Source organism: Stegodyphus dumicola, chromosome 6 (assembly GCF_044657685.1).
Source record: "Stegodyphus dumicola isolate Sdum_Otavi_A_Nest chromosome 6, ASM4465768v1".
NCBI classification, from domain to species: domain Eukaryota; kingdom Metazoa; phylum Arthropoda; class Arachnida; order Araneae; family Eresidae; genus Stegodyphus; species Stegodyphus dumicola.
Genome location: NC_140773.1, coordinates 127,389,858 through 127,409,532, shown reverse-complemented (window position 1 = coordinate 127,409,532; position 19,675 = coordinate 127,389,858). Strand labels below are relative to the sequence as shown.

The following is a 19,675-nucleotide window of genomic DNA, read 5'->3' as shown; positions in this document are numbered from 1 at the left end:
AAGTTTATGTTTCTTAATACTCAACGGTGAAATATTGGGCAATTTTACATTTGAGTATTGAAGACATATTTTGAAATAAATTACAAAGTCTTATTTTTCAAATGAAATTTAACGTAATTTTATTTGTGTATCAATGGTTACATTCACAAGTTGAGAATAAAACTTCAAATTTATATTATTTTACACGTATTTGAGAAACTGAATCTATCTCTAAAAAAGTACAGTAAGAAATATAATACATGTTAAAAATTCACACTGATTTTGTATGATAATAAGATTGAAAACCGTAAAATATTTTTAAAAATGTAACCACATATTGTAAGGTTATCTTTCTACAATTATTTTAGTATTATATTAGACACTTCAAAATATAATGTATAGCACATATGTGTACATAGCATATTGTTTTAAAAGAAAATACAAAAGTAAAGGTTTTTATTATATCAAGTTACATAAATACCAGTGGAGCTATTAAATAATTTCAGTAATAACTGTTGAACAAATATTTTACAAATATTTACATTTTATGACATTATAAAATTCTTCTCCTCGTAATTTTTTAAATTTTCTTTAAAATTCCGCTTAAGGATCATCATTTTATTTCTAAATATATTAAGAAAAGCAAGGGAATAAACATTAATTTAATAAAACAATTGATTACAATTTTTGTTTTAAAAAATTACACAGTTATGTTTAGCTTCTCAGCTCTTTTCAATTTTTCTTTAGCGTGACGTAGCCATGACTGCACTACTTGAATTATTTCAACATCAGTCGCATTTTTTGCATGGACTCGCACAGCATCTGAAATAATAACATTTGCAATTAACGCACATGAATCAACAATTTAATATGATATTAGATTTAAGGAAGCTGCTTCTGATACTAAAATGCAATTAACTATTATAATTTTAAAAGAGAGTAAAGAAAAAGAATTTAAAACTTTTTAACATATTTAGGCATATTTACAAAGATGAGTGATTGTGTTAAATAAAAAATTCATAAAAAAAACTTTTCTTTAAAAATTTTCTTTCCTAAGCGTTCTATTCTTTCTGCATGCCTTAAAGGAAAAAAGAAGAGGTAATCTTTTGTCATAAGGTATGAAATAGCTACCTTTGTTGCATATTTATTATTTTAAGCAAACACCGTGCTTAATAGCAAACAACAGAGTAAATAATTTGATCTGTTATATAGGATTAATCTAGGTGACGAAGGATTAATGTAATTGTAGACTTTCACTTTTTGCACAAATTATACAAGCGAAAACTGTTTTGGGACTCAAGCTCACATTTGGCATTCAGCTTGGACATGGCATGCAGTTCAAATCTAATGATGTAGTTGTGATGATGGTGGTAATATTAATGTAAATAGCAAAAACAATATTTTCTTTCAAAATTCAAGTCATTGTATGGCAAGGTGCCACAGTACATTCAGTAATATATGAATTCGATTCTAAAGAGGTTGGGAATTAGGTAAACCATATTATTTTACTTAATTTACTAACACCATTTTTGAAGAGAGGTTAACAAGATTATTCTACTCTTATCAAATTTTGGAAAAATAGCATACTTTATTTTGACAATCATTTTAATGTGTTGAAAAAGCGTTATAGTAAACCAAATTTTACTTTATTATTTTGTCATTTATTGTTAACTACAGCTTAAGATATTTATTATAAAAAATAATTTTTTAACAATAATATTTTATTGTAGTCGCCTAAGATAGTTATTATAAAACAAGAAAAATATATGATGGCTTTAAGGGCTTTTAAACTAGTGTAATTTCACAGGGTAATAATAATTTGCGTTTGTTGTTTTTAAATGGCTTAATTTATTAATCAGTAACAGTAATATAAAATTTGGAAGCAAAATCAAATATCTTATGCTTTACCCATGATTAATAAATAATACTTCGGCAAGTTGAAAATAAAAATATTTTATGTGGATGTTGACAAAGGATTTCTTGTTGAATTTGTTAGTTAAATTTTTAGTTGCTTTGCTTGTTTTTATTATTTATGTCTGCTATCAAAGTGTAGACATGTGAAATTTTAATTTTTTTTTTTTTTTTTTACTCACGAACTTATAGGACAGTTTTCACGAACTTATAGGACAGTTACTCTTTGAACTGATTATGATTCGAAAAAACAACATATTCAATAGTACATATTCGATAGTGATAGTGCCTCGTACCAGAAACGTTGAACCCTGGTTACTGCACCATTCGAATTCGATGTAAATTTGAAGGAAAAATAACTTACTCTTAGACGAAAGGCAAGACAGTCTTTTAAATCGCTGAATTTTCTTGTTAAATTTGAAATATAAATATTTTACGTTTTTCCGAATAACAGCGCAATGCTTTTAAATCGGCGAAAATGTTAATTAAAATCTCATTAAGTTCTCATAAAAATAGAAAGTAAATAGGAAAAAAATTGGAAATTCAGAATTCTGGATTTTTTTTTTGGGGGGGGGAGGCACATATTCAGAGAAAGGAGCACGTTGGTTCAAAATCTGGCAGCTCCAGGTGCCATTGTTTGAACATACATAATATAGATTCTTCATTATTTAATAATAGAGATTATATGTGTATTTAAAGACTACTATTGGTACTGATTAACCGAAAACTTTCCGAAATAGCTTTAACTAATTGAGAAGATTAAATTCAAACTGATTCGAAAGAAACCATTGTGGGTTGAGATAAAAAGAATGCTTAATATTACCTTTAAGAATTTTGCTCAAAACCAGGTTAGAAAATTTCTTCTTCCCTTTTGCTCCAAACCAGCTATACTCATTGGCTACAGAATTCTTCATCAGGTAATTCAGTATATTCAAAATTATGTTCTTTACAGAGTTTCCTCCTCTTCTACTAAAATCCTTTAGCTAAAAAAAGTTCAAAATATAGAAAACTATGCAGATAGCTAAACTTCACATTTAACATAAAAGTGCCAAAATGAAATTTCGGATTAACTTGATATTTTGTTGTGTTTCTTTACTTTCAGAAAAGAACGTATACTGAAATACTTTGCATTACGCATATTGCTTATAATATATAAAATATTTTAGAAAATTTTGAATATTTAATGAAACAATGAAATTTAAAGAAATAATGCATATTTTTATTATAAATAATTTACAACTGCATATTATATTTTTTCGTAATTCTGAAGATTTTTCATTTGATAGGTATTTAAGAAGAAAAGAGAGACTACTCAAAAGCTAATAGATGATGGAGTAGCTGGGCATAACAATAATATTTCAATATGTTAATGGGGATTTATTAAATTTAGAAACTTTTTTCTATTTTGTTCTGCACTTTGTTTGGTACTTGATGGGCTGGGAATGTTAAATGCAGAAAATATAATTGAAAACAACTGAAACTATTTTTATTTATGTTTATAAAATATATTAACTATTAATACATAATTAGTTGTTCAAACAATGCATATTTATTAAATATAGTAACAATACTAATTCAGAAGTCAAACAACAAAAATCAGCGTTATACCTACAAAATTTTCACAGGACTAGTTTCGATGGTTTTACCGAACCATCATCTTCAGCTGCAAAACCGCAAATGAACAAGATAGGAAATAATGATTAGATAAGATAAGAAAGCCTGGACAAGAATAAGCAAGTGGCGCCATCTGTTGGCGAAACCAGAACTAAAACATAATTTCTCTAAAAGCCGAAGGCAAATTTGGATTGGAATTGGGATCGTTAACTAGAACAGAAAGATTTTTATGAATGTGAAATGCCTCTAGAAAATCCAGTTCTCCAATGGAAGATGTTTTTTGAATAATTTTGGCAGCAGAAAAATTGAAAGTGTGATTTTCGGACCAACAATGTTGAGCAACAGAAGACTTCTGTGTTTCCTTTTTTCTAACATATGCCTCATGTTCTTTGACGCGAAATTTTAAGGCTCTCTTAGTTTGGCCAATGTAAATTAAACCACACTGGCAAGGAATCCTATAAATACCCCAGGAATTCATCCGGAATGGGGTCCTTGAGTATCTAACTCGGAATTTTATTGATGGGAGAATAAACAACCCGAAAGTTAAATTTCTGCAAAATATGTGCAACTTTGTAGCTAATTGATGGAAAGAAGGGAATGACAACAGAATTTTTATAATCTCCTAAAATAAGAGTGTGGCTTTTAGTGTGTTCAGATGAGAATTTTTTAACTGCTTGATTAATAATGTTGGGTGAAAAGCCCCTGTCAATAGCTATTGCTTTTAAATAATTTAGTTCTTCATCAAGGGCTAATTTGGAGGAGCAAACTTGAAGAGCACGGAAAACATAGGAATAAAATGAAGCTAACTTTTGTTTAGTCGGATGACATGATTTAAAGTGTGGTGGAAGGCAAACCGATGAAAGTTTACGGTAAACTGTAGTACTGAAGTTGGATGTGTTACGTGTGACCAGAATGTCGAGAAACGGAAGAGAATTGCAAGTCTCAAGTTCAAAAGTGAACTGAATAGCAGGATCAATAGAATTCATTGTTGAAAGAACTCTATTTAAATCATCTTTAATACCTTCAAACAGGGTAAAAGTATCGTCTACGTAGCGGAACCATGCCGGGAAGTTTAAAGTTTCAAACAATTTTGATTCATAATAATGCATGTAGATATCAGCCAGGATGGGACTGAGGGGGCTTCCCATGGCTAATCCCTCAGTTTGTTTGTAATATTTATTTTGGAAAACAAAATGTGTTTGTTTCAAACAGAGTTGAGTGAGAGAAATTAGCTCCTCAATTTCGATGCAAGAGAAATGAAATTCGCGAAGTCTGGTTTCTAGACATCTTAATGCACCCTCCACTGGGACATTGGTGAATAATGATTTTACATCAAAAGAAACCATGAGTAAATTACTAGGAGAAATGTTTTTAACCTTTTTTACAAACTCTATTGAATTTTTTATGGTGTAAATGTTATTGTCTAATAGAGTGGAAAATCTAGAAACCAAATATTTAGCTAAAGGATACGAGGCAGTACCTAAATTTGATACAATAGGGCCGAAAGGAATACCGCTTTTATGAATTTTGGGAAGAGCATATAATCTGGCACAATTCGCAACAGATGGGATAAGCGAATGTTTTAAGTTGCTTGAAATGATTTGCGAAGATTTGATCGCAGTTTTTATTTTGGATGGATCTTTAGGGATCGGATTATATGGTCCTTGGTTTAAGAGTTTAGTGACACCATCGATGTAAGTGTTCTTATCCATAACGACTATCCGGCCGCCTTTGTCGGCCTTTGAAATGATAATATCCGGGTTAGAATGAATTTCGCGCATTGTAGCTCTTTCTCTCGCAGTTAGATTTGGTTTCAAAGGTTTATTATTGAATTTCACATTATGAGCGATAAGATGCCTAATCATTTCTTTCTGTGAATCTGAAACTTTACTGAACTTGAAAGCTTTTTCGATAGGAGCCAAAATCTTTGGAATCGAGGGTTTACAGGTTTGTGAGAAGTTAAAATTATATTTTAGAATTCTCTCTTGTTCTTCTGAAAGACTAACATTAGAAATATTAACTATTGGCTTGATGTTTACAATGGGAAGATTTTTTGAACTACTTGAACTGGAAGACTGTAAAAGAAGTTTTTCGAATTTAATTGCAAGGGTGTTTTTATGACGGTTAACTGCATTCTCCGTTCTAGACCAGGACTTTTGTTCAAGGGCAGTGAATTTTGGATATGATTTAGCGAGTTCCAGATGAAGGTTATAGAGTTCATGTTCAATTTTGGACAATTGTTGACGTGTATCCCTTATCACGGACCGAAGTAGTTTCACCCAACATTATTAATCAAGCAGTTAAAAAATTCTCATCTGAACACACTAAAAGCCACACTCTTTTTTTAGGAGATTATAAAAATTCTGTTGTCATTCCCTTCTTTCCATCAATTAGCTATAAAGTTGCACATATTTTGCAGAAATTTAACTTTCGGGTTGTTTATTCTCCCATCAATAAAATTCCAACTTCTATACTCAAGGACCCCATTCCGGATATGAATTCCTGGGGTATTTATAGGATTCCTTGCCAGTGTGGTTTAATTTACATTGGCCAAACTAAGAGAGCCTTAAAATTTCGCGTCAAAGAACATGAGGCATATGTTAGAAAAAAGGAAACACAGAAGTCTTCTGTTGCTCAACATTGTTGGTCCGAAAATCACACTTTCAATTTTTCTGCTGCCAATATTATTCAAAAAACATTTTCCATTGGAGAACTGGATTTTCTAGAGGCATTTCACATTCATAAAAATCTTTCTGTTCTAGTTAACGATCCCAAATTTGCCTTCGGCTTTTAGAGAAATTATGTTTTAGTTCTGGTTTCGCCAACAGATGGCGCCACTTGCTTATTCCTGTCCAGACTTTCTTATCTTATCTAATCATTATTTCCTATCTTGTTCATTTGCGGTTTTGCAGCTGAAGATGATGGTTCGGTAAAACCATCGAAACTAGTCCTGTGAAAATTTTGTAGGTATAACGCTGATTTTTGTTGTTTGACTTCTGAATTAGTATTTATTCGGCGTGTTATTGTGTCTTAATTATAGTAACAATAATCAATGAGTCCCAAGCACCCTAATTATACATTTATTTTGATATTAAAATAATTGATTTCATTTTCTTTTACCTATTGTCATTAAGAAAATATGAAACTATTGTATAAGTATACCATTGAAGAATGATATAATTTTATAATTAACTGCGAAATCGTTTTTCATAAGTAGCACATATTATTAACAATTTTGCGGGCACTAAGAAATACATACAGCCTACCAGCGGCCGAGCGGTAAAGTCGCTGAACACTGGTAGTTCGGTCCGCGGTTCGAATCCCGTGAACGGGCTGGCTGCATGGGCGTTTTCCTGGTTTTCCCCATGTGTAACGTGTATACGAGCCTGTTTCCCTTAGAAAGTCCTTCACGAAGGCATCCCTCCCCTTAGGCAGATAGCCATCGAGGCTTTGCCATTATTGAATAACCTAACCTAACCTAAGAAATACAAATTATTTTTAGTGGTAAATAATGTAAAACTGCTGCAACTTCCGTTATAGTGACTTCCAGTATCACTATTTTATTATTACACCTAGAAGAAAATGTAATGTTTTCCACTTAACATGTAAAATCCTGTCCTGGCAAACTTGGTAAGAAGAATGGAAAGAACCAAGATTCAGACCTCAGCAAATGTTGTCACTGTTCAAAATATGGTATCTTTAATTCGTATTTCGGTTGTACTCGCTCCTAGTCAATTATCACTGTTTAAAAGTGATAAATACAGTATTTTAATAATTTAAATCTTTATTCTGCTTCCATTTTAATAAAATCATAGACATAGTAATCCTATTGTGGGTGGAGTAGGAACATGCTTAGTTTTCAAGCACATTTTTCTAATAAAATAATTTTTTATCATTAACCCAAAGAGTGACAAAATGTAAGCTGATATCTGTCTAATTGGTTATATTGCATTCATACATATTATTAACAATATGCATAGCTGTTTCAAAGTTTTGAAATATTGAGTCTGAATAGGCAATAACTTATTTGATTTTATTTTCTTGATTTTTAACACTATTCTCATTTCTAATGTCTTGCATTATATCAAATTAAAAAAAAAAAAAAAAGATTAATTTCAGCAAAAGCGAAAAGCAAAAGATTAATTACACTAAAATAAAAGATATTTCTTTTCTTTCTCCCACTCTCTCACTCTTTTTTTAACATATTATGGTAAACAATTTGACATTTACTTCGGTTATTTTTAAATTAAAATACTAGAATACACTTGGTGTACATTTGATCGCAATAAATTTCATTTTGAAAACTGTCCCTTATTCTTCTTTCGCCCACTTAAAACTTGTTTTAAAATTATTGCTTTTATTTTCCATTTAATTATTTATTGCAGAAAAATAAAGTAAATTTATCCATCAAACACGCCAAAGTAAAACATAAAAATTTAAAATCAACAACCCCTTGTGTTTCACGTAGCTTTAGTTATGAACTTTTTCGCAGATTTCTTTGCTCCTGATGAAGGACCTGTATTTGTTTGCCCTCGAAATCGACAGAGTTCTTGACTAAATCTACGCCAAACACAAGGCTGCTGTTAATTAAATGTATAGCATGTTTTCATAAATGTCAAAGAATTTTTTATATCCATTAGTAAGCATATTATTAAACAGTGCAAACTTCAAAGAAATTTTAAAAGCATATTTTTGAAGAAGTTTTATTACAAATAATAACTGAACATTAATTACAAACTTATTTCTTGTATTTATTTAAATGACTTTTAAAGATCAAAGTGGTCTGTTTTCTAATCTGTGTTAAAAGCAAAATATTATACTTTTTAAAATAATTTTCTGTTTATAATCATTTTCTGTTTCTTTATTATTTTATTTGCATTTTTTGGAGGGAAGGATGAAAAAATAAAACAATTTCTTCTATTATTATGTAAATAAATAAGGATATAAAACAGTTAGGCAGAGTTTGACTATATGACACACAGAGTGGAAAGAGGGGAATAAGGTAAAAATTATTGTGCATAAGGCATATTTTATACCATTGTGTACTATTGAAGCAAAATATCTCTTAGCATTGTTTCAGGTGCAGTCTCATAATAGTATATTATTAGTAGTGGTTATTATTGATTAAATAATACAATATGGACAGATATGTTGAAAGTTTTCAATTTCGCAAAATGTAGACTCTTATTAATTCTCTAAAATTAAATTTAATTTTGGAACATCCTTATAACAAGTTGAAAATAATATTTTAGCCTAAGAAAGCCATTAAATGCAATATCAGATAAATTATTCACTCTTAGATAAAAATTGCAATTCAAAGTAGAAAAAAATATGACTTACTAAGTGCATCTGCATATTAGTATTTATTTTCAGTGTTTCGTCAAACTTCTCAAGTTCATCAGATGATGAAAACGGAAAGTGTTGAGCTAAATCCAGATCGCCAGCTACATCAATAGCTGCTTGACTCTCATTAGCATGAGTGAGTTTCTCTATGATTAGATGTTGTGTTTCTGCAATAAGGCTGAGCTGAATTCTTAGACGTGTCAGTTGTTTTTTAACTTGCATTTGAAAATCGTCTAGGAAGAGAGAAAAAAGAATTATAATGGGTATAATGGAGGGGAGAGATAGCGTACGATAATTTACCATTAAGCTTCTGCAATTTTTCTTAAAAAAAGTTTGTTATGAAGACGAACTTAAATTGTTTGCAAAAAGAAAATTATGTCTAAAAATGCATGCTTAATTCTTTCTATCTATCGCCTGAGAATATAAAATATTCAAAACAAAATATACTTAAAACTTATTTTGACTGATATTTTTAAAAACCTGTAGCTATAAATTTAACTTCGAAACACACATTTTACATCATACGCAAACTATTATATTTTACATATTTCAGTAATTTAAAAGAATTTTAAAAATGTGGATGCAGTAAAATACCTCTATTATTTTCTAATTTTGACACCTTTTGCAAAAATTTGCATTTTCATCAAAATGTTTAATGAATTTTATGCAACATATCTATATATAAATTTGAATATAGAAGTAAGAGTAGCTAAAGACGAGTCTTACCTCTGACAACATTTTGCTGTGTTTCCATCTCAATGTTTTCCATTCTGTCATCATTTTCTGAGTTCCTTTGCTCGGTGCAGTTCGATGATACACTCTTATTTTCAGAATGCTGAGGCTCCGAAGGGAATATTGGAAGAATGTTGCAAGGCAACACATGCTTCATCATCTGAGGATTCTCCAAAATTTATTATTCTTTTATTTAGCTGTACCTCCTTAGCTGATTCACATCCGTCTTCTGTGCTAATGTCCGACGAAAATTCAGCTTTTTTGAGTTTTAAAAGTCCTTTCTTAAAAGAACTCGCACTTCCAAAAATCCTTTTTATCTTGTATGAGTTCCAGGATTTTTGTACAGGCTGGTGTTGCTGAACAGCTTTATGGAGGTCTTTCTCACATTTTGCTTGTGGCCAACTGCAGGTTAATGTTTCCCACTCAATCCAAGTAGATGAAACAAGTTGGAGACCATCTCTGAACTCCACGATAAAAAAACTTGGCATCTTAACACACACCTTCAAAAATACTATAAACCAAATAAGCTGAAGTTGCAAAGTATATTAATTGTGAAATGTTAATATAAAAACCTAATTTTATGTAATTTTCATTATTATAATATAAAATGCTTAAAACGTTATTTATAATGAAACATAACCTATATTAATAATGAAATCACAGGTGATGTAATATCACTTGTGATTTCATTATTAATATAAAATACAAAGGCTTAAAATGCGCAATACTTGTCAGGTTATAATATTTTTTTAATATTAATGAAATACTTCTAATGCAAATAATGCATTTTACCATGGTGCTGTACACAAAAGATTAATAAAAGAGAATATTTTGGTAATACTGAGATGAAAGCAGAATAATTAATTCAGAAATACAGTGCAATATAGTATATATACTTCCTTCTAGTATTTATGAAATATAAATGTTAGCATTATTAATAAATCCTACTTTTAATATTATGTAAAATATGTAATACGTAAATGTAATATTAAAAACATGTCAGCCAATATAGTTTTACAATTATTATGGCATATATTAACTATTCCTTCTAGATTTAATTATGAATTAAGGGAAACGTAACATATCCATCTTTGTATGGTAATAATACTAGCTTTTTCCAGAATAACTTGGCAGGCCATACTTTTAAAGAAGATTGGTTTCTTACATAAAATATGTTTAACAAAGATGAAAGACAAGGTGTTTCGAAAAATTCTTTTTTCTGCTTAAACTCTTTTCCAACTATCATCATGCAGTTTTCTGTCTTACTATATGAGAAATTATAAACACAAATAATAGTTTTTTGACTGTCTTTCAACATGCAATAACAATCAGCCTTCGTAGAAATCTTAAGTACAACATTTTCATGCTGCATAATTTTGTACTGTCTATTGAAATCACATTCTCCAAGTAGTGGACCAGATGTGTGTAAATTTTGAAATTCTGAAATTAATTCGGTTTGATTGATTGAATCATTATTGATAGCTGTTGTATGATTGAACAGTTCATGTGTTCGTCTTGCTATTTGCTGTAATGGAGCAGAAGATTTTCTGATTAATTTTTTTATAGAAGACATATAGCTTTCAAATTTAAAGGCACTGTAATTATCTAACGGTCCAAACATTTTTACATCTTCGCAAATATGCAGTAGGCCGTGAACATTATGAGAAATATATTGTTTTCCATAATAAAGCCCAAAATTTACTACGAAGTGATTTAATATACACTGTGCGTATTCATGAATTGCCGTTTGATTTTGTATTTCGCATAAAAGTCTGATCGAAATATGAAGTAATAAAAAATGATCATATAGCTTTTTGTTTAAAATTTCTTTTAAAACAACAGGGCCGGTGTACAGTAAAAACTGACGATATTCTATAGCTTTCCAATGTTTCAATTCTTTTAAGGTCCTCGGTTTTCTTGCAAATTCAATTGGAACATTCATTGGTCAAATTTTTTGAAATTAATTCAACGTTTTTATGCGGTAATCGTGCTTGTAAGCTGCCTCCGCCTATCCAAATAGTAATAATTTTTCGTACTACTCCTAAGCATACAAGATGCATAAAGTCTAACGGAATATTTGATATTAGTCCTATATTTGGGATATTCCTTAAAATAGGATAATCGTTGTGATAATCGTCATCAATAATTTCTTCTTGAGACATAAAAAAATCGGAATTTTGACGTAGTTCACCAACTGTTCCTGGAAAACATATCCTGTTATTAACATACTTGCCAACAATTTTGCACTTCGAACAACTTGAATATCCAGTATGGCCTTTAGTACACAAAATATATGATTTTGCTGGAGCGTCACATACAATATATTTAACAGATAATTTTATTTTATTTTGATTTCCGAAATTAATACCTTCTGTAGATAATTTCACAGTTTCGTCCGTAAATTCTTTTAAAAATTCGTTAGCTTTTGGTTTTGAGCTACCATAATATGCACCCACGATAAATACGTTTCTTGTAGAAATAATATTCACCAAAATCGGCCAGAGTGAATTATTATTTGATTTGAATATTGATAAGCCGTCGATATTTATTGCTATTTCTATACAAGATAACTGAGGCAAAATTTGAAGGTTATGCATTTTTTTAATTTGATTTTCTAAGCTGAAGTATACGTAGTCTCCATTCCCCATTCTTTTTATAGAGGAATTCCTAGGAGTGCCCAAGAGTGTACGCGCATCACTTGGTAAACTGTTAAAGCATTTATGATTTTTTAGAATTTTTAATAATGCACTCAAAGCATTCTGTTTGATTTGGAATTTTAAGCTCCACTCCATCAATTCCTGAAACGAGTTCTCACAAGTAGCGTGATTTGAAGCATCGTATGAAATATCTTTCATTTCCCTTTTCTGTTCGAATGAAACAGATTCAGTATCTGCCTTACTAACTTCAAAAGAAGCTTTATAGGTTGAAGTGCAACGCGTATGAGTTTCATATTCTGAATCACAGTTTGAACTGGAAATTAAAAAATATTTGCTTGCGCGAGAATTCGACACAGACATTTTTACATAATTAAATTCTACTTCATCTTCTGAAGAATCCGATAATACACGTTGATTTATTCTCCTATAAATCTGTCTTTTAGATATATCAGATAATTTTTTTTTAGTTCTGATCATTTTTATAGAAGAAAGGGAAAACTTTGAAACTTACTCTTCGCACTCTGTGACGCTTCGTTCTGTGACGATTTCTTGTGAAGTCAGCTTTGGAACGACGACAATTAACATTTAAGCACCACCAGAAAAGCTGAATTCTAGAAATCGTATAGTAAATACGTTTACTTTTTCCACTTAGTGCGATGCTACAAGGATACTATTACAGAGCAATTAACACTTGGGGGGCATCCTCCGTCGAAAATGGCTTCAGATTTCAGATGAGTTGCATGCCTGTGCTCTTTGTCGTGAAGGGAGGCTTTTCTTGTAGGGGTACAAAGAAAGGGAAATCTACTGCATAAATCAATGGACGTTAACAAAAGACAAATCTTCTTGGGGCATCGGCTACAGAAAAAGTGCTTAGAGGTGATACAATCTGAGCAGAGCTCAGTTCCTCAAAAGGGGTGCCGCAGTGTTAAGAACATTGATAATAATGGAAACAAAGACTTGAGATTTTCAACTTCATTTGTTATTCACAGCATAAAATAAAATAATAAAATTGTTGAATTTAAAGAATGCGTTAATTTTTTTTTTTTTTTTTTTAAATTTGAAGTTTGAACATCTATTTAATTCAAAATATAATTTTGAGTTTTTATAATAAGACTTAACTTTGTGTCTTTTATCTTGATGAAAAGTGTTTACTGCATTTTCTGGATGTTACAAATAAATTAATAAAGCAGAGCAATTATTGTTAAATTATGAGAAATCATGTAGCATTGTCGGCAGGTGTGCGGAAAAAATGTCACCCGGAAAAAAAGGAAACGGAAAGAATGTCCCCGGAAAATAAGGAACGGAAAAAATGTCACTAGGAAAATAAGGAAAGGAAAAAGAGGAACTCTAAAATCTCGCCAAATAATGTCGCCGATTGGAATTGGGAAAACCTGCCAAATTCTAATTTAACGGGCAGGGTTATAGCAGGCTCTCTTGAGGGAGGATTTAAGAGTAAGACGTTGAGCTGGCTGCAGCTGAGCAAGGTCATGTCGATGGCAGGTTTATCCAACTTGCCTGCGGGAAAATCGTATGTTCTCCCCCGTTTCTTGCTTCATCCGTTTCCTTTAGGAAACCGACCCACGTCACCCGGAAGGCAAAAATTCACGGGGAGCAAATGTTTCTCTTCTGTTAAATACCAATAATTGCCGTCCTTGAAACTAAATTTCATCCATCCCTAACTGGAAGCTAACAGTTTGTTCACAGTAAAGTGTTGATAAATGACGAATTGTCAGTAAAGACGGCACGCGAAAGCTGCTTGTTTGCAGGACTAAATAGCTTAATAATTTGATAAGCTGTAAAAATTTAAACAGAACTATTGGCGTAGTAAAGTCTGTTATTTTTTATTACGGTTTAACGAATCTAGCAATAATATTATATTATGCATTCCGTTATTATTTAATCTATCCGTAATAGGAAATATAATTTTCTAAACATTAACGGTTTATCATCAGTTAATTTATAAAACGACAGGTATTTTATAGTGTCATTTTTTACACTTTAACGGTTTATCATTAGGTTTTTTTTTTTTTTTTTTTTTTTTAAAAGTCCAAAGAGACTTTGATCCTGGAGGACTATTCTTTTCGTTTTGCGATTTTGCGTTGAATCGCTATAAACGGCGAATCACTTTTCAAACTGTTGCCAACAAATGTTAGAGTCCTGCATTATATTCGAAGAAATTAAATAATGAAAAATCTGCATAAATATATGCATATTTCTCGCATTGTGATAAAACAACGGTACATAGAGCCATCGAATTTTGAATGACGTAATCCTCCTGCGAATATGGGCATCTGGAAGCCCAAATTTGAAATTTGTTTTATTATCTATTTCATATTTTGTAAAACTTTAACGAATTTTTGATTAACAAACTCAACGATTTAAAAGCGAGGAATGGCAACACTATACGAAAAAAAAAAAAAAATATCTCCAGCGCGCGGAACTGTGTATCGGAAATTCTTCTAAAGATATGCTCTTTTTTAAATTCTTTTGCGACATTGCTATTTAAATGAATTTTATGGTTTAAGTGCAAAGAACATGATATTTAATAAATAAAGGTAGCACACAAAACGTTAAAAAAAAAGCCCCCTTTGGACGTAGTTTAAAACCTGAAACCTTTAAGATTTTTTTTTTTTTTTTTTTTAATATGAATGATGGTCTCTCAGCCGACTTCGAATTGACCAGAAGCAGTTGTCACTTTATTATGCAGTCACCTAATAGGTGGGCCACCTTCGCCTCCTCTGAAGGGACGGACAATTAGAACTATGCATTCCCCTGGATTCGAACCCAAGCCGTAAGGTATCGCAATTGGCTCCCCCAATCACTACACCGTCTGGGCGGCATTTATCATTAGTTAGTTTATAGAATATGATATTCTATACTAATTAATATAGTTAATTTAAAATAATTAGCTAAACCGGCTTGGCTAGTTTCCCCCCTCCGCCCAAATACTTATTTATTTGAGGAAATAACTTAATTATACGCTTTAACGGTAACATATATTTTACACTATATTTATTTTATATTAAAATTTTTCCTATATATAAATAAATACGGGCATACACGCAATCGAATCGGCTTAATGTACTTTCATTTATAGAATAAGGCACTTCAGAATGTGAACAGTGAACTTTCTTCTGGTGATTATCTTCCTATGATGATCAGTATTTCTGAGAACTTGGACATCGGTGCTGAGAGCTATTTCTCTAATTCGCAAAAGCCCAAAATTTTATGAACCTGTGGTCATCTTAGAGAAAGGGTTTACTGTACTTTCTGTCTCTAACTGTGGCAATTTATTGGTATGAAAAAATTTCTTGTAGTAGAATATAATCCATTCATGCAAGCCCTGTTATAAGAATAATTTAATAAAAGAAGCAAAATTATCATTTTATTCAAAATTGCATTTTTCGACCAAGGTAGTAAGGAGTTCTATCGGTTAAATGTTGCTATTTCCGATTTTTAACTTGCTAATTTAACATTTATTTATTTATTTATTTTTTTAGCCCAAAGGGGCGTTAGTCCCAAAGGGCTATTAGTCTCAAAACGAGATTTTGCGTGGTTTCACTTTCTGCGTTGATTCATTTTTCAAACTGTTGCTACAAAATATTATTGCCATGCATTATATTTAAAGAAACTAAATAATGAACATTCTGCATAAATGCATGAATGTTTCCGCATTTTCAAAAAACAACAGTACCTAGAGCCATCCAATTTTGAATAACGTAGTACTCCAACCAAACATAAGCACTTGAAATTCCGAATTTGGAATTTGTTTTATTAGCTATTCCCAATTCTGTAAAACTTTAACGAATTTTTTAATTAACAAACTCATCGATTTAAAAGCGTGCAACGGGAACAGTGTACGAAAAAAGAAAGCGCCCGAAACTGTGTATCGGAAATTCTTAAATTTTGCGCTTTTTAAATATTTTGTGATATTGCTGTGGAATTGAATTTTATGGTAAAGTGCGAAGAACATTATATTTAATAAGTAAAGGTACCACACAAAACGTTAAAAAAATCATTTTGGGAGCAATATGATATATGAAAGCTTTCAGATTTTCCTTTAAATAATGAAAAATCTGCATAAATGTATGTATATTTCTCGCATTGTGATAAAACAACGGTACATAGAGCCATCGAATTTTGAATGACGTAATCCTCCTACGAATATGGGCATGTGGAAGACCAAATTTGAAATTTGGAATTTGATTTATTATCGATTTTATATTTTGCAAAACTTTAACGAATTTTTGAGTAACAAACTCAGCGATTTAAAAGGGAGCAATGGCAACACTCTACGGGTGGGAAAAACCTTTTTGTCTCCAGCGCGCGGAACTGTGTATCGGAAATTCTAAAGATATGCTGCGGCATTGCTATTTAATTAAATTTTATGGTTTAAGTGCAAAGAACATGATATTTAATAAATAAAGGTAACACACAAAACATTAAAAACACGCCCTTTGGACGTAATTGAAAATCTGAAAACTCAGATATTTTTTTTTTCCCCAGTGGCGTGGTAAAATGAATCATTAAAAAACGAAGCTGAGCTTCTTAATTACATTTTGCAGCTTTAGAATGATACCGCTAATTTGATTATCCAGAACTCGAAGTATTGAATAAATTTGAGTTAAATAAAATTCAAAATTAATGCGAAAGAATTTGTTTTAGCAAATTTCGTGAGATAGATTATGTTCTGCTGTTCTGTAATTTTTAATTAGGACCGTAAAAGAAATGTTTCTTGACGAAGAGGTGAAAACTGTTGAAAACAGTCAATTTCCTATTTATGAGAAAATAGTATAACTTTGGAGATTAAAAAGTACATATAAATATTATAGTTCTCATTTTTCATGTTTAAATAATTAGTAAGAAATATGGATTCTAATGCAGCAATTGTAGTGTAATTCTAAATGAACTATTTATAACATTGTTATCAATGAAGCAACAATCGTATAATAAAAAAAATGAATGCAAAATTCTATTATTATTGTTTTGAGCTCAAGTTCTATGTTTCAAGAGCTTTCAAGTCTGAATTAGTTACTTTTCAGACTTAAAATTGCAGTATAACTTTTGTATTTAAAATTTTGTTAGCAGTTTCTTAGCAGTTCTAAAACAAATATCATGCAGAATTTTAGCAGTATTAGAAAAGGACTCAAAAAGAGCTGACAAGGAAACTTCTTATCTTTTGGCTTTTTTAATTGTTGAAGTGTATGGAGTCAAAATTAAAGCTACTAACCAGTTTTTAAGGTTGTTATTAATTAAAACATCTGCAATTTTTAATAAGCATCATGTTTATGAGGAAATGGCAATTCAGATAATAAGTATTATCTGAATTATCGTTTCCTAGTCATTCCTAGTATCATCAGGGCCGGTGCCAGAGCATATGTAGTCGGCGCGGCCGCACCGGGCGGCAGAATTGAGAGAACGCAAAATTTTTAGAACTTTGGAAAGAGCTGGGCGGCAGAATTTTGAAGTTCTAAAGCAGGCACCGTGCGGCAAAACGTCTAGCGCAGGCCTTGAGCATCATTCCAAGTCTTAGTAAATCAGCTTAGAAACTTAGTATATCAGAACTTACTAAAATAGTCGATTTGTATAATTCCGCTAAGAGCGAGTATTGCTTAACTTAAAACAGTATAAAACTTGTTCTTTTCCTGCAGTGATAATTTTAAAAGTATACATGAATTATTTTGTACACTTAAATAGAATTGGTGCTCGTTGATTGAACACGTTAACTTATTTTGTTATTACACATTGTACTGTAATTAATTTAAACTTTTGTTACCATCAAAGCTTAAGTTAATTATAATGTTACTGTACTGAAATTAATTGCTTTTTCGTAGTCTGTTGTTGCATCTGCACTGCATTGTTAATATAATTAAATAATTTATTGTGTCTTTCTTTCTTAAATGAAATCTAATTCCATTGCATTATATTTTTTCTACGTGAATTCCTTTGCATTTCAAAAGCCTTATATTTTATTTCTTTCTGTAATAGACAGAGTTTTATGGATTTTTTATGGTAAGCCTGACTGGCTCTAAATCTCAGCGTGTGATGAAGTTTGTAAGAAAAATGCTACTTTAAAAACAGGGAAAACTTAAACGAGAAAGGTCTGAGTTTAGTAGTAAAATTGTATGCATTTCAAAGAAATATAGAGTAACTGTTGTAATATAGAGTACATAAAGTTATTGGATTCTACACTTTAACTAGTAATTTTATAGAATAACGATTTCCTAATCGTTAAAGGATTAGAAAAGACCCTTCGTAAAATTGTTAGTAAATGCCTAATCGTAAGTAAAGATGGTGTTAAAGCGTTAGTAAATGACGAATTGTTAATAAAGATGGCACGGGAAAGCCGCTAACTAATGTAGCAATAATATTATATGTTCTGTTTTTCTTTATTATTTATAAATTATTCTATTCGTAATATGAAATATATTAATTCAGAAGTCAAACAACAAAAATCAGCGTTATATTTACAAAATTTTTCACAGAACTAGTTTCGATGGTTTTACCGAACCACCATCCTCACCTGCAAAACCGCAAATGAACAAGATAGGAAATAATGATTAGATAAGATAAGAAAGCCTGGACAAGAATAAGCAAGTGGCGCCATCTGTTGGTGAAACCAGAACTAAAACATAATTTCTTTAAAGGATTTAAATAAAGATGATATAAATAAAGTTCTTTCAACAATGAATTCTATTGATCCTGCTATTCAGTTCACTTTTGAACTTGAGACTTGCAATTCCCTTCCGTTTCTCGACATTCTGGTCACACGTAACACATCCAACTTCAGTACTACGGTTTACCGTAAACCTTCATCGGTTTGCCTTCCACCACACTTTAAATCATGTCATCCGACTAAACAAAAGTTAGCTTAATTTTATTCCTATGTTTTCCGTGCTCTTCAAGTTTGCTCCTCCAAATTAGCCCTTGATGAAGAACTAAATTATTTAAAAGCAATAGCTATTGACAGGGGCTTTTCACCCAACATTATTAATCAAGCAGTTAAAAAATTCTCATCTCAACACACTAAAAGGCACACTCTTGTTTTAGGAAATTATAAAAATTCTGTTGTCATTCCCTTCTTTCCATCAATTAGCTACAAAGTTGCACATATTTTGCAGAAATTTAACTTTCGGGTTGTTTATTCTCCCATCAATAAAATTCCGAGTTAGATACTCAAGGACCCCATTCCGGATGAATTCCTGGGGTATTTATAGGATTCCTTGCCAGTGTGGTTTAATTTACATTGGCCAAACTAAGAGAGCCTTAAAATTTCGCGTCAAGGAACATGAGGCATATGTTAGAAAAAAGGAAACACAGAAGTCTTCTGTTGCTCAACATTGTTGGTCCGAAAATCACACTTTCAATTTTTCTGCTGCCAAAATTATTCAAAAAACATCTTCCATTGGAGAACTGGATTTTCTAGAGGCATTTCACAT

The 19,675-nt window shown here is 31.1% G+C and overlaps 1 protein-coding gene across 1 annotated transcript in view; it reads right to left on the bottom strand.

Moving 5' to 3' along the window:
• Positions 1-426: 426 nt before the first annotated feature.
• LOC118200498 (uncharacterized) overlaps positions 427-19,675 on the bottom strand; it is a 31,086-nt gene continuing 11,837 nt past the window's right edge. Inside the window, exons 2-5 of the mRNA XM_085817910.1 lie at positions 9,574-10,090; positions 8,845-9,080; positions 2,714-2,873; positions 427-801 (exon numbers count right to left, since the gene is read on the bottom strand). Coding sequence (XP_085674036.1) covers positions 680-801; positions 2,714-2,873; positions 8,845-9,080; positions 9,574-9,739 — 684 coding nt within the window. The 5' untranslated portion in view covers positions 9,740-10,090 and the 3' untranslated portion in view covers positions 427-679. The remainder of the gene's footprint in view (positions 802-2,713; positions 2,874-8,844; positions 9,081-9,573; positions 10,091-19,675) is intronic.